We start from the raw sequence: 15302 nt of genomic DNA, 5'->3' as shown, positions 1-15302 counted from the left end.
CTAAAGCTGCACCCCAGAAAGACACGGAGCTGGCCTCCAAGTTCTTTTCCTGGCTCTCAGCATCAGCCCACACATCCCCTCACATCTAACATATATTAAAACGAGCAATCCATAACCACGCACTGCAATTCTTAATATTATCATATTAGGAGCATTAAAAATGCAAGAAAGTATAATTAAGCAAAATAAATTAAATGAGGATCTTGAAATACACAGCCTTGGAAATACTTCTGCTGCCTAAATGCTCGCTAACATCTGTTGGCTACGATCACGCTTGCGAGCCTCTTCTGATATTCTAAGCACAAAATGTGGTCAAGTGCCAGATGTAAATAGCTCTGATTCGTGTCCTTGTTTATGTAGCCAAAGGTGGCTCTAATGTGGAAGAAGGAACTCTATTGAAGGCCCTAGGTCTTTGGGTTTTCAAATAGTGGGCTCCCTAGCTCCCCACATCCAGGAACAAGGCTTATTCACTTAAGACCCGGGGTGAGGAACAACAGAACACAAACATCTCAGACCTAAAAGGAACGGAGGGTAATTCACTGAATTTATTTCATCTCATCTCCCTTAATCATGTAAAAACAAAACCCAAAAATGCTTCTACATTCTGGTTTGTGTCCAACACTATGTACAAACTAATTGAGTGTAAAAAGCGTTGCTTTGCATTATATCAGTTAAAGTAAGTGTGACAATTGCTCTCCCTCCCCCCCGCCCCCCGAGCTCTGTTTCATTTCTGGTTTTGTTATAATTCAGTCCATTCACAATATGTCATTGCAAACACTATTTGCAAAAGAAAGTATAAAAAACAGATTCTTTATTTCTTAGTGCATTTATTTCCATTTCCCCTTCTCAGCCACTCCACATTTATACCATGCTTCCATCTGGAGGGCTTAAAAAAAGTTATAGACGAAGTTACTATACATAATGAAGCGCGCACTCGTCTGGTATTTAGCCTGAGAATCTCATCGCCAGGTGTTATGAAAGGGGGAAAAAAAAATACGGCCAAAATACTGTGTTGCAGTTCCTTTCCAAACATTTCATATCTTGTCTGAAAGTATTCATTAATCTGGGAGGGGAGCGACTTCAATCAGGTTTACTTAAGCAACCGCCTTCCCGGAAGAGCCAAGTGATCGGTCCCGCACCTGGAAGGAGGCTGCCGGCACCCGACCTCTCTGCCAATGTCAACACACACACCTGCTCGGTCGCTGGTAGGAAGTGCCACCCTGCCTCAGGCACAAGAGGTGCTGCAGCACCCTCTCAGACAAGTGCTCAGTCATTCAGGAAACACACACCGAACCCCACTGTGCCAGGTGCTGTGCGACAGAAGCAGCCCGGACGCCAGCAAGAAACAGCATCACCCAGACTGGTGTCCCTTGAAGGGGGCCTAGGAGTTTCCTGTAAAGGTCTGGAAATATGTGAGAACAGAGCAACCCAAAAACAATCCCGCCGGCTATAAAGCAACGACCAACGACCAAGGCAGCCTCATTCTGCCCATCTTTTAGGTGGAAGCTATAATTTAAGACTCTTGGCCGGACGCAGTGGCTCACGCCTATAATCCCAGCAGAGACCAAGGCGGGTGGATCACGAGGTCAAGAGATCGAGACCATCCTGGTCAACAAGGTGAAACCCCGTCTCTACTAAAAATACAAAAATCAGCTGGGCATGGTGGTGCGCACCTGTAGTCCCAGCTACTCGGGAGGCTGAGGCAGGAGAATTGCTTGAACCCAGGAGGCGGAGGTTGCGGGGAGCCAAGATCGCACCATGCCTGTCTGTTACTCCAGGCTGGGTAAGAAAAGCGAAACTCCGTCTCAAAAAAAAAAAAAAAGACTTTTTTTTTTTTCTTTTTTTTTGATGTAGTTTCACTCTTGTCCTCCAGGCTTCAGTGCAAAGGCGCCATCTCAGCTCGCTGCAACCTCCGCCTCCCTGGGTCAAGCAATCCTCCTGCCTCTGGGATTACAGGTGCATGCCATCACGCCTGGCTAATTTTCGTATTTTTAGTAGAGAAAAGCCTTCACCATGTTGGCCAGGCTGGTCTTGAATGCGTGACCTCAGGTGATCCACCCACCAAGGCCTCCCAAAGCGCTGGGATTACAGGCGTGAGCCACTGCGCCTGGCCAATTTAAGACTCTTTCAACTATGTCACAGTGATTAAGGAATTAACAGTCAGCAGCAAAACTCACTCGCTCATGGACTGATCAGTCCCATGGAGGGCCAAGCAGATTCTGTGTGTAAGAAATAACTGCCTAACAGTTCAGTGTTGACTCTTTTGGGAAACTAAACTTAATATGGCATTATGTTGACAATTAGGTCTAATTCCATGTATGAAAACATCCAACAAAATGAAGGGTTTAAGTAAAACGCCCGTGTGAGGGCGTCGCATCACAGGAAAGGATTAGGTGTAGTTTCCGCTGCACAGCACGCGAACGGGAAGGAATCTGGGGGTACACAAGGAGTCTCGGGGTTTCCCAATTTATTTTCCTACAGTCTCCTATGGAAAAGATTACAGTATTTGACCTCTGTCTGATATTTTTGAAAGAAAAAGAAGTCATACAGTATCTTGAAACTCAAGCTATCAGACGATGCCAATACCTCGTTAATGTCACTGTAAGGCTGGGGGCTTGTTATTCACCACTGAATGTTCCCTGGGAGCCCCCCCTGCAACGTCTGGAGGCAGGAGGCACACCCCGGATGCCTTCAGCAGCCAACTGCTAAGCCCTCCCTGACTGTGTTATTTGAGAATGGGAACGTACCCACCTCCCATCACCACCACTACCCACAGAGCCTAGTGAAACGGGGTATCCTGATCTGCTGTCCTTGGTCCAGATGCAACTCACTGGATGCATTTTGTGGCCTTGTTGGCTTCTGCAAGAATTGGTTCAGGGTAACATTCTACATCCCATGTGAGCTGACCTCCCTTCCACTGGAAATCTGAGATCTAATAGTTACTCTTAGTGACACTTTCCAAGACTTAACGAAATTCGTTTGAAAATTTCAAGCAAATGGGACGACAGGCAAATGCACCATTGTGGTCTCTACTCGCATCTCAGGTGCTGCAACACGTAGACCTCAGCAGAGCTCTTAGCATTAAAAGTAACAGAAGCACAGAAGCATGGAGATGAAAGAACAATGAATGTCATGTACCAACTAAGGGATAAAAACTCATCCTCTACGCGTGAAGGATGTAACAAACCAGAGGGAGGGGAGAAACCCACAGCCACTTGCTGTGGAATTTATGTTTCCATAAGTGAAGCATTAGAATTCTCACATCGAGAAGAAACTATCGACATGTGCGCTCCCTTAAGGAAGGCTTCTCAAGAGGCCCATTCCAGATTTAATAATAATCCATATTTTTTCTCTGAAATGGCAAACCGAATCTTTGATTTCCTTATCACCACCACCGATACATGAATCATGAAGCTGCAAACCAGCAGGGGTTCAGTTTATCACACGCCACCTAGAATATTTAATAAAATAAATTCTAAATAATCAATTCATGAAGAGTCAACGTTTCTTACACTTCTGTAATAAATATCTACCTCTTGCATCCATCATAAACTGTACGTAAATTGTGGCAGAAAAGATGAAAGAGAGCCTCTCCAGTTTTCTTATGCTGTCATGTAAATACTTAAACATGGACAAATGCATCTGTGTCCTCCTATCGGTCACTATTCTAGGGGGACTCTGTTGCAAGCAGCAACGTGCAGGCTTCCTTCAAAGCACTGCACGCCTAAGGATGCAGGCAGCTTCAGCCTATCTTCTGTGACATCCCAATCCTTCAACCCACCTGGTCTCGACAAGGCTACATGCCATTGGCTCAGCTATCCCCACTGGACTGGGAAACACAGTGTCTCACTGGGACTTGCCCTGCCCTCTCTACAATGCCATGGATCAGTGCCCTGAGCTTTTAAGAGAAACAGGACATTTCTCAACTCCCACATTCAAATTGCCCTTTAAAAGAGACAGTGCCTAATGTTTTTCAGGCTGAGGACAATTTGGGAAGAAACTGAAAATCCTATGCTACATGGATAAAAGAAGAAACCCTAACCTCACCAGGGATGTTGTAAATAAGAGTATATATTCATTGCAGAAATATACACTGAGTATAAAGAGCATCAGGCTGTAAACATGAGTACTAGGACATACCCAGAGCACCCCACTCCTTCTAGAAACTGCTGCTATCACCTAAAAGAGGGGTGGGCCAACTACATCCATGGTCCGAATCTGGCCCACAGTCTGCTTCTATAAATAAAGTTTTATTGGAACAGAGCCATGCCCATTCCTTGACTATTGCCTACAGCTGCTTTCATGCTACAACAGCAGAATGGAATTGCTGGGACAGACAGCCTGGCCCTTCATTTTAAAGGTCCCATCATTCCAAATCATCCATTCTTTCAAAAAACATAGCTGTTCGGCACCAAATGTATTCAGTACTAGGTGCCATGCCAAGCACTGGGCTATAGCGGTGAACAGACAAGCCCGTCTCACCGGGAGAACAAAGGCTCAGGGAACTGCTTAGTCATTGCCACTCGGTGTATTCTGATTTCAGAAACCTGCTATCCTCTAGTGCTCACTGCCAAGGGCAGAATAGAGAACAATAGGCTCCAACCACATCATCGGAGATTTCAGTTCAATATTTTCTGAAGGTGCTTTAAGTCAAGTCATAAACTGCCAGAGCAACTTGTGAAATTTTCCTTTGGACTTTTCTCTTAAGATAAGGTTAAAAAAAATTATATATATATATATATATATATATATATATATATATATATATATATAAAGAAAAGATGACTTGCCTGGGGGCGAGGCACTGAGGCAAGACTCTACCGGTGACAAGAGAACAGTATGTCCCGATCCTTCCCAAATTAAAGTGTGTGTGAACCACATGGGGCTGGTACTAAGATGCAGACTTGGATTCTGTAGATCTGGGATGGGGCCTGAAGTTTTGCACCTCTAATACCTCCTTGGCGAGGCTGATCCTACCAGTCTTTGAACACTGACCGCTTCTGTTTTTGTGCCTGTCTCAGGTTTTGCCCGAATGGGACAGGAGGCTTTTGCAACGGGAAGGAAAAGTGTACCCTGAGGGCACACAGCATGACAAGGTGTCTAATCAGGAAGTGCAAGGAGGACGAGGGAGGTTATTTCATCTGTCCAGGAGAAAAACTCACGAAGCAGAAAGGCGCTCTTTCATGAAATCACCTGCTTTCCATCTTCTGTTCCAGCCTTGCAGCAAGGGAGCACATCCACGGGGAAGCTCCGCGGCAGGAAACCCACACACCCGCGGGAAGGAAACGAGAGGCCAGAGCCAGCGGCCGTCAAAGCGGCCTCACCAGAGCCACGGCGTGAGGAGGTCGTTCCTTTTTACCTTGTTCAGTAACATTTCTCTCCCCAGCTCCTACTGGTAGCGAAAGAGCCCTTCTTCGACACCTTTATGTTCCCCATGATTTCTGCTGCTGCATGTGGGAAGCAGAGTGGTAGCATCCTAATTAGTCTGTAAGCCCTATCCCTGCCCTCTGATGGTGCCTGATCCATGCCAACTAAAGTCAATGGCCGCAGCTATCCTAGGACAAGCCTGGAGATTCGTGCCGATGGAGCATCAACTCACCCAGACACAAGCCACAGCCACCAATGATGGGAGGAAACTTCCCCAGCAAAGATAGGGAATTGAAAGGTGCAGAGAGGATCAATATTCTACGATTCAGTCAAGTGATGGCCGAAGATACTCTCTACCCAAGGCAAATAACCATGTCTGCTCACTTACCAACGGGGAAAATATCTATCATAGTCTTACAATGCATGCCCAGCTTCTGGGCGAGGCTGTAAATTATGCTTGGAAACCTCCAGCTTGGGTGGCCTGGGTAACACCTCACTCAGTGCCTGCTGTGTGCTGGGGGCCAAACAGAGAATGGCCCTTGGTGAATTCTGACAGTGGTATTCAAGGGTTTACATTGTAACTGAATATGTGAAAATGTCCATTCCTGTCTTTATGGGCTAATGTGCAGTGATGTTAAGATATGATGATAATTAAACACAAGTTCAGCACACCAAGTTCATATGGGGCTGCTCTACCTTCATCAGGGAGCTTCTAGCTTCATAAGGCTCCAATCAAGTTTTAAAAAGGAAATTACAAAATATTGTACATATTGTCACCTACCAGAGGTGCCAGGAGGGCAGAAACTACAATCGCACTTCCTTCTACATCTTCCGGGCACATCTTTCACTAGCAAGCTTCTCCCCAAACGCCACTGGCGGAAGCAGGCTTGCATTTCTGCAGCTCGCAGTATCTAAGGGCACCAGATCTAGGTATCTGGAAGTCCTCACCTTGTGGTATTTGAGAGGCATCCAGGACTCACTTTTCAGAGGGAGCACGAGAGTCCCCAGCCCTGGCAGCACGTGGCTTTGCTGGCGAACTTCTAGGGGTGTCTTCTCCCCTAGCAATGGCCAGTGTCCTTCCTGCCTTTTATGGTTCCCAGATCAATAATGTATCTGGAGATGAACCAAGTCACTTCCCCATGTCTTCAATGAGACCAGTATCCAAAACAGACAAATCTCTGTCTACAAAGGTTCAAAGGAACTGCTCCGATGCTTCGGGGGTTGTCGGATAAACTACACGATGCCCAGCAAACCCTGAGGTCCATATAAACAATGGACATTTTAGTACAGACATACTTGTACTAAAAAATCAACTGCTGTTTATCTGAAGTTCACATTTAACTGGGCATCTGATATTCACCCCTGTGTGTGTGTGCACACATGTCTGATACTAAATCTGGCAACATACACTCTGGCCTTCGTAGCCAGAGTACACACACAGACCTTTGCTGCCGGACTGAGTGTACCCGAGAAGCTCGGAAGCTGCAGCTTCAGGATGAATGGAAATGGGCGGTCCGTGCTGGGAGGCGATAAACAGCTCATTATTCCTAAGTGAAAGTTCTCATGGGAATATATAAGACTCAACAGCTCCTGGATCAAATTGCAACTGAGGAGTGACAGCCAGATCCACAGGATGTCTGGGGATCAACTCCCAACCACTGAAGTGGACAGCAAGGGGCCTGCTGTGTCTTCATCTCACAGGCCCTGGATGGAGGATGATAATAGTATCTACCTAACAGGGATGCTACCAAGTCACTGAATGAGACAATGCAGGTAAAATGACACACACAGGACTGGGCATTCAGTAAAAGTTCAATAAAAGATGCCGTGATTATTGCCACTGCTGTCATTTGGCTGTAGTTAGGGAAGACAGAGCCTTGAAAAGATGGAAAATCTGTGTTCCCCCAACATGTAGATGTTGAAAACAAACCCCGCAGCCCACTATGTGATGGCCTTTGGAAGTGGAGCTGGCGGGGAATGGTGGCTCATACCTGTAATCCCAGCACTTTGGGAGGTGGAGATGGGCAGATCATGAGTCACGAACATCCTGGCAAACACGGTGAAACTCCACCTCTAGCAAAAAAAATTAGCTGGGTGTGGTGGGCACCTCTAGTCCCAGCTACTCGGGAGGCTAAGGCAGGAGAATCACTTGAACCCAAGAGGCGGAGTTTGCAGTGAGCCGAGATTGCACCACTGCACTATGGCCTGGGCAACAGAGCAAGACTCTGTCTCAAAAAAAAAAAAAAAAAAAAAAAGAAAGTGGTGGGGCTTTGGGGAGGTAATCAGATCGTGCGAATGAAGTCCTTCTGAATGGGATTTGTGTCCTGATAAAAGGGACCCCGGAGAGCTCCTTCCTCCCGCCCATCATGCGAGGACACAGGCAGAAGATGGCCATCCACGCACCAGGAAGCAGGCCCTCACCAGATACCAAATCTGCCGGCACCCTGATGCTAAACTTCCCTGCCCCTGGAACTGTGAGAATAAACGGTTGCTGAAGCCACCCAGTCTCTGATCTTTTGTAACAACAACTGGAAGTGGCTAAGACAGAAGGAGAAGCAAAACCGCCTCCCTGCCAGGCCGTTGTGAACTCAGCAGAACGCAAACAGAAAGGGCGGTTCTGGCTACTTCCAAACAGAGCTAGCTTAATGTTATTTATTACTTAACATTTTAATTATATGACTTGGGTGGAAACGTGTCACCAGGGATGCCAAGTAATTAGAAATTAAGAAAAAACTATGGATCTGAGCTCCTGAATTGACTGTACCAAAACACAACCAGGTAACCGGAAATTAAGTTTTAACCTGTTAGCACAGTAGCAGAACGAGGCACAAAAATTCAGATGATTAAAAGCCAGCGAAGAGCCCTGGGAGGTGCCCTGAGGTGCCGTGAACAGACTTGGCTCCCTGCACTAGAGACGATCATGGGACTAAGGCACCTCAACCGCCAGGGCTTGAAGCCAGACAGGAGAGGCAGCCCCACTTCTGAAACCAAAGACCTAGGTTCCAGTCCCGGATGTACAACCAGTGGGGACGAACTTACCTGCCAGGACGGAATCACAGGGCTGGGGTGAGGCTCACGGGAAGTGGTAACTGGAAGCAGTTCGTCATTGGGCAAATCCCACTTCCCAGAGCAAGGTCCTGTGGGGTAGATTCCATATATACGACTCTTTGTTACCTAGTATTTGGATACCAGATACAGGCTTTCTAGCAAGGAGAAAATAAATATTCAATGTATCTTTTTTGAACTGGGCAAGGCTAAGAGGAAGCCAGCCTGAACACTTCCTTAAGAAGGGTACATGTAATCCCAGCACTTTGGGAGGCCGAGGCGGGTGGATCACGAGGTCAAGAGATCGAGACCATCCCGGTCAACATGGTGAAACCCCGTCTCTACTAAAAATACAAAAAATTAGCTGGGCATGGCGGTGTGTGCCTGTAATCCCAGCTACTCAGGAGGCTGAGGCAGGAGAATTGCCTGAACCCGGGAGGCGGAGGTTGCGGTGAGCCGAGATGGCGCCATTGCACTCCAGCCTGGGTAACAAGAGCGAAACTCCATCTCAAAAAAAAAAAAAAAAAAAAAAAAAAAAAAAGAAGGGTACAGACGGAAAACTGTGGCAATGTAGGGGAGGAAATCATCACTTCTAGCTAAAGAGAATCAGGGGAGATGCCCTGGGGTGGGGGACAGTCGGGAGTTATGAGGCCAAGACAGTGTGGACGTAAACATAAGGAAAAACAGTTTCTGGCCAGGTACAGTGGCTCATGCGTGTAATCCTAGCACTTTGGGAGGCTGAGGTGGGCAGATCATAAGGTCAGGAGATCGAGACCATCTTGGCCAAAAGATGTAACCCTGTCTCCACCAAAAATACAAAAATTAGCCGGGTGTGGTAACGCATGCCTGTAATCCCAGCTACTTGGAAGGCTGAGGCAGGAGAATCGCTTGAAACTGGGAGGTGGAGGTTGCAGTGGGCCAAGATTGTGCCCACAGACCAAGACACATGATTTTGTACTAAAGTAGAAATGTGTATTTTATGTGAAACACGCAGTGGCTCCATGCTGGTCCGTTTGCCCTCTGTGAGCTTCTGCCCCTCGTTCATTTCATGAGGCATCGTACCTGCACCTCACCTATTTACTGCTGTTTTCCAAACTTGATTTGGGCACCATACATGTTCACGGCTGGCTATTTAAAATATTTTCCATCAGCTGCAAGCGAGGTACCAATTTATCTTATGGCTGCAAGCAGAGCTGAAATGATCTGGCATTGCCACAGGGCAGACAGTTATTTCATGCCCTGTTAATTCCTAATGCAGTAACTATAATATCATTCCTACTTTTAAAAGAGGTGCTTGCTTGCTTTCTTCTTTTTAATATGTGGCCTAAGTGTCCAAATAAAGAACATGACTTCTAATGAGGCCAAGTCTCAAAACATAACCTCGTTACCGCCGCTGCCATCCTAATGCCAGGCTTCTAGCTTTCAGCAGTTAAGGAGTCAGAGAAACTCTTCATTCTTTATAGGCAAGGCAAACACATCAGCAACACTGAATGTTCTCTTCGCATCTGAAAATTACCGTCAGAGGTGAGGGGCTGGTGTTTCTACCTGAAGATGGTCCAGGCCAGGGAGATCCTTCTGCCACAGAACAGGCTCAGTGGAGGGGGCTGTCTGTGCGTGTGACCACCGTGAAACCAACCACCTCTGTGCCATGACCACCCACGGGTTCCAGAGGCAGAACATCCGTGGCAAGTCACGCCTTAAGAGCAGAGAGAGCCCCGTCGCTAGGAGGATAGCGCCTGATCTGGATGGGCCTGGGAGAAAGGCTGATCTAGCACAATTCTGGCTGCCTGTTGCTTCAAGTCACTTTGGCTGTTTCTTAGCAGACTCTATTCATTGCTATTTTCTGGCCCTCCTCTGTCACTTCACCAGCTCCCACCACGCCCCACTTCCTCATGCTCACGTCACTTCCTTAGGGCCCCGTCGGCCTCGGGTTCCCCTGGCGCATCCTCCACACAGGGCCTTGTAATTTGATCACAGCCCTCAAAACCCTGCATTAGGGTTGCGTGAGTGATCATTTTGGTCTCCCCGTGAGATAGGAGGCTACGTGCTTTCTTGACATCACGGCATCCTCAGCACCACCTGCCATACTAGGTGGAAAGAAAGCCTCCAGTCCCCAGCGGATGAAGGAAGAATGTATGCTGAATAAATAGGCGCTGACTTCATCTGAAAAGTCTGCAGATCCCATCTGAGTACCCAGGAGCAATTGATATAAGGGCAAGAGCTTGAGCTTTAGAACAAAGCAGACCCCGGTTCAAATCCCAGCTCTGCCCCTGACTGAGGTATGAAGCAGAGCAAGAGAAACCCTCTCTGAGGCTCAATCTCTCTGTCTATAAAATGGGTATAATACCATGTACTTTGCATGGATGTGTTTATGAGGCTTCAGTGAGACGGTATACTTGGTATATAGGAAATGTGTAAGCCCGTGACTGTCCCAACAGTAAGTGTGTGGCTCCCATCTGTTGTGGGAACCCAGCGGCAAAGAAACGGGAGAGGACAAGAGCCCAGAGCTGCCTGGGGTTCTGAGACACCCAGCACTCTCAGCAGAGAGGTTAACAGGTGTAGACACAGGACCTAAGGCAGCCCCATGAGCTTCTGAGGCCAGAGAAAAGTAACATGAACTTGGAGGGACTTCTTCCAGCATGGCCCAGAAAACAGCATCATCTCTGGCTCACCTCCCTCCGTGCATCCGGCCACAAAGCTGCAGTGACCCCAGAACCAGTGAGGCTTCACATCCAGCTCTTTGCTCTCCGGGAGTCTCCCACCCCCAAAGCTCCTCCACCCTGTCAGGCACCAGAGAAGCAGGCATAAATCTGCATGGGGTGCAGGGCCAACTCCAGACCTGCTGAGATTTCATCTCCTGAAACAGTGACATCGCAACCACCCTCCTTTTCCTTCCTGCCAACCTTTGTCATCCCTGGAAACCTTATCGAGCAAGCTTCTCCTTGGCTTGCAGACAAGACAACTAATCATGGACCTAACAGCTCGTCAGCTTCAAAAGCAGCTGCCCCCACCCTGTGCCTGGCTGAGAAAAATCAATGTCCCTTTGAGTTGCCATGTGTACAGAGGGCCCCAGCCTGAGAACAAAAGCAGCGAGATGGCTGAGCAGTTCCATAAACAGGGCTGGAAGTTTTCCTGGCCTGAGGGAAGGCTTATAGCAAGTGATATGTTAAACGGTAGATCCAAATATCTTTATCATGCCCCTGAACTGAGGAAAACAGCTCAGGTGGTAGAAAAATCACAGCTCCAAGACCCTGTGCAGGACTGCCTGCCCCGGCTGGTGCCGTGCCTGGTGTGACGAAGATCCTGAGTCTATGGGAGCTGCCTGACTGACTCCACCAAAGAAGGATGCAGAGCCTAAACTCAGAAGCCTCTCCTCCCATGAGGCACAAAGCCCCGTGGAAATCCTCAATGCAATTTCCTGGTGGAAAGGACCAACCGCCCACTGTGCCAGAGCACACCCCCTGGGCTTCCCCACCGCTGGTCCAGATCAGAGCTAATGCAGCAGAAATGCTGGTGAGATGTGGGGGTTGCTCTTGTCTGAAAAGGCCTTCCTCAGGGCTGGTTAAAAATCCATGCCCAGGCCTATGCCCACAGTGGACCATTCATAGAAACAGGCTCTCATTAACACAAGAAGGCGCTCATCCTCAGTAATCATTAGGAAAAACTCAGATTCAAATAGAACAGGGTACCATCTCTCATTCAGAAGTGAGAGGATGTGGGGAAAACGGCAATCTCCAGTTCTGGTGGGCATGTAATTATGTGGCCATAGGACAGTATCTAATTAACTGAGCATGCCCAGACCTTCTAACCCGGCAATTCTGGGTCCAGATTGCCTGTGTGTCCAAAAAGACATGTACGAGAACACTGATTGAAATGTTATTGATAATGCTAAAAAATGAAAGGCATCTAAAGCAAGAGCTGCGGCCAGGGAAACGGCTCCAGTGTTTATACAGTGGAAGGCTATAGGACTGTTAAAAGGCATGAAGAGACCTCAAAAGCAACAGATACAGCTCAGACCACAATGTTAAGTGGAAAGGGTCAACTGCAAGCAGTATGTAAATTGCACGTGTACACACACACACACACATATACACAAACACAGTCCCACCCGACTTTAAGGGCTCAGCTTGTACCCCATCTGACCTAGGAAGTGTCTCTGATCATTCCATCCCACTCTGTACTCCCGGGATGCTTCTCATAAAAGCCCAGGCTTCTCTGCTGTCAGCACTGTTGATGACCTTCATGTACATACAGGGCTGTCTCTTCAACTTAACCACGAGTCAGTCCATGGGGCAGAGAATGTGATTTCTGGTCTCTCTGCAGACACCAATGTACCTTGCACAGAGTAGGCACACGGGGTTAATATTTGCTGAGTTGCTCAGTGGGACAACTCACTGAGCTCACAGGCAAGGCCACCACATAATGCATCATATTAGACGGCTTCTCTCTGAGAATCTAAAGCAAACCTCGTGTCACTGGCCATTCCCACTGCCCACACTGCCATCCACGTCAGGAAGTCACAGACTCCCCTCCCCAGCCTGCCTGTCTCCCTTTCCCAAAGTTCTGAGGGGACAGACTGCTGTCTGCAAGTCTGAGCACCACAAATAACTCCAAACATAAATATGGCCTAAAAATAACCATAAATCATTCTGATTCCATCCAGTGACAATTCTAATTTATAACATGAGGGAAGAAAATGAACACTCTGGGTTTTTTTTTCCCTGGGCTTCTCGGCTGCTGCTGAGGAAGAATTCCACCCTGCTGTTACTCACAAGCAGAAGTTCCTGATTTACGTATTACTAAAGATGAAATATACCAGGGGCCTGCGGGCACAGGAGCTGCTGTGAGTTTCAGTGCGAATTCCTGCAGCCCTATTATTCCCAGTGCAGGCAGCCTCCTTGTTCAGGGGCCCCACCCAGCCTTGCCTCACTCTCTACAGCTTCCTCCGGCATAGGAGATGAAGATCTTCCCAGGAAGAATCAAGTCCTGCCTCCCTTGGCTCCCGGAGACAATGGCTGATGCATTTGTACAATCACCAGTCATAGTCCTAGAGGTGTGTCCAGAGCAGTGCATTTGGGGAAATTTGCATTTTAATGTTCTGTGCAGTCAATTAAATCACGCTGTGCAAACACTGATCATGGGAGAGTGCAGGGAACTGGAATTTTTTGGATAGAGACTTTGCTTTGTGTATCTCCATAAAGCATTGTTATTAGGTATTTTAAAAAAAAACATAAAACAAAAGTCATCTCTCTGTGAGGTCATATAATAAAAGCCATTTGATGCTATTTTTCACAGCCATAAAAGCACATGATTAATAAAGAAAAAGTCATCATGACAAAGCACATCACAAAAAACATCAGCAGGGAAATACAACCCATTGAACTCAAGTGAGTTTACAGTCCTAGCTATCCATCAAGTTCGCCTGCAAACTCAACACACCAGCAGACTCCAGAATGCCTCTCTTGGACCAGTTTGAAATAACAGGTGGATCACGGAGCCAGCTTCTCAGCTCCTGGCTCAAGGCGGTGCTTCTGCTATTCCCAGGGGAGGTTCCTTCCCAGGACCAGTAAGGAATGCAGGGAAGTGGGTTCTTGTTAACCAACAGGCCAAGAATTCACCTTGACTCACGCCCTCCCGCTCTACCACTGTGACACATGGCTCAGGCCCTCAAACGATGGCAAAGAGGAATGAGGGAATTTCTCCATGGCTGCCTAAGGTCGACAGCCTATGGGGTGAGAACAAGAACAAGGAAACCAGTCTTTACCCAAGGCCCAAAACCAGAAGTCAGCCCAAGATCCCAAGATGTTTCTGCAGGACCCCAACCATGCAAGAATCACACACACCTGTGATCCCATCTAATGATCTCAAACCTCTGCTAAAGCTGACACACCCAGGGTTTATCAGTGGAGCGGTGAAGCCAGGCTCTGTGGGGGTAGGAGCTGCCAGTTCAGCACGGGTCACCTCAAGAGGGAAGGTCCTTACCTGCCTCCCCTCTTCCCTGACACTTTGAAAACTCTCAATGCACCCAGAGGCTCTTCCATGATAAATACAACAAATGAGTCCACAGGAACCTCTCAAATCCCCACCTATATACCAATGACTGCAAGACACAGGAGTGCTTTAGTTCAATCCAGTTTCACTGAAAACTTGCATGGCGACTATAGGGCAAGAAGGTAGAGAAATGAAACAAAAGCAAAAAAAAAAAAAACCAGGGTCTTGGCACACAAAAATTCTTTGGACAGTGGTGACTCGCATCACGTGACTCCAAGCAATTCCATTCTCCACTGCAGCCTGCAAATGACATTTGTGCACCAAGGGAACCTTTTCTGCGGTTTACCTCCACTCCCTGGACCTTGAGCTTCATGTGGTCCTCTCTGGTCGTTTTCCCATCTTTCCTCTTTTTCCAGCAATACCCATCTTTCCTGTACTTCACTTTCTTCCTGTTGTAGAGTATCATTGAGCCATTCTGTGGTCTGGAAACAACAAATGGTTAAGTTACCGAGAGCAGAAGAAAAATTTATGAAGAAAAATATCGTCGACCAGTAAAAGTCTCTACAGAAAAGCAATATTCCACATTTGCTGGGGCATAATTTTTCACCTTTTATTGCAGCTCCCTGGATTAACCATGTTTTATGGCCAGCCAAAGTTTGCTTTGGATTTGGTACCTAATGAATTAAATGTGTCAATGATGGGCTTAAAAAACATCCCCTCAGTAATAACCACAAACTAATCAGGATATACGATGTGGGGGCCTGAGCTCGGCACTGAAAAGTTAAGCAAAACAGAGACAGAAAGCAAAAAGAGCCAGGGGTGTCATGGCAGCCTGCAATATCTTATCTCTTGTGGAAGGATTTTCTACACATCTTTTAATCCATCATCCAGCATTAGGA

The 15302-nt window shown here is 47.3% G+C and overlaps 1 protein-coding gene across 18 annotated transcripts in view; it reads right to left on the bottom strand.

Moving 5' to 3' along the window:
* The window catches only part of CAMTA1 (calmodulin binding transcription activator 1), a 964942-nt gene that overhangs the window by 489363 nt on the left and 460277 nt on the right, over positions 1 to 15302 (bottom strand). For all 18 annotated transcript variants that reach the window (XM_039474351.2, XM_039474345.2, XM_039474346.2 and 15 more), the window contains one exon: positions 14750 to 14885. In XM_039474351.2, coding sequence (XP_039330285.1) covers positions 14750 to 14885 — 136 coding nt within the window. The remainder of the gene's footprint in view (positions 1 to 14749; positions 14886 to 15302) is intronic.

Source organism: Saimiri boliviensis, chromosome 11, assembly GCF_048565385.1.
Source record: "Saimiri boliviensis isolate mSaiBol1 chromosome 11, mSaiBol1.pri, whole genome shotgun sequence".
NCBI lineage: Eukaryota > Metazoa > Chordata > Mammalia > Primates > Cebidae > Saimiri > Saimiri boliviensis.
Note: the sequence above shows the minus strand (reverse complement) of the source record. Positions and strands in the feature narration are given on the sequence as shown.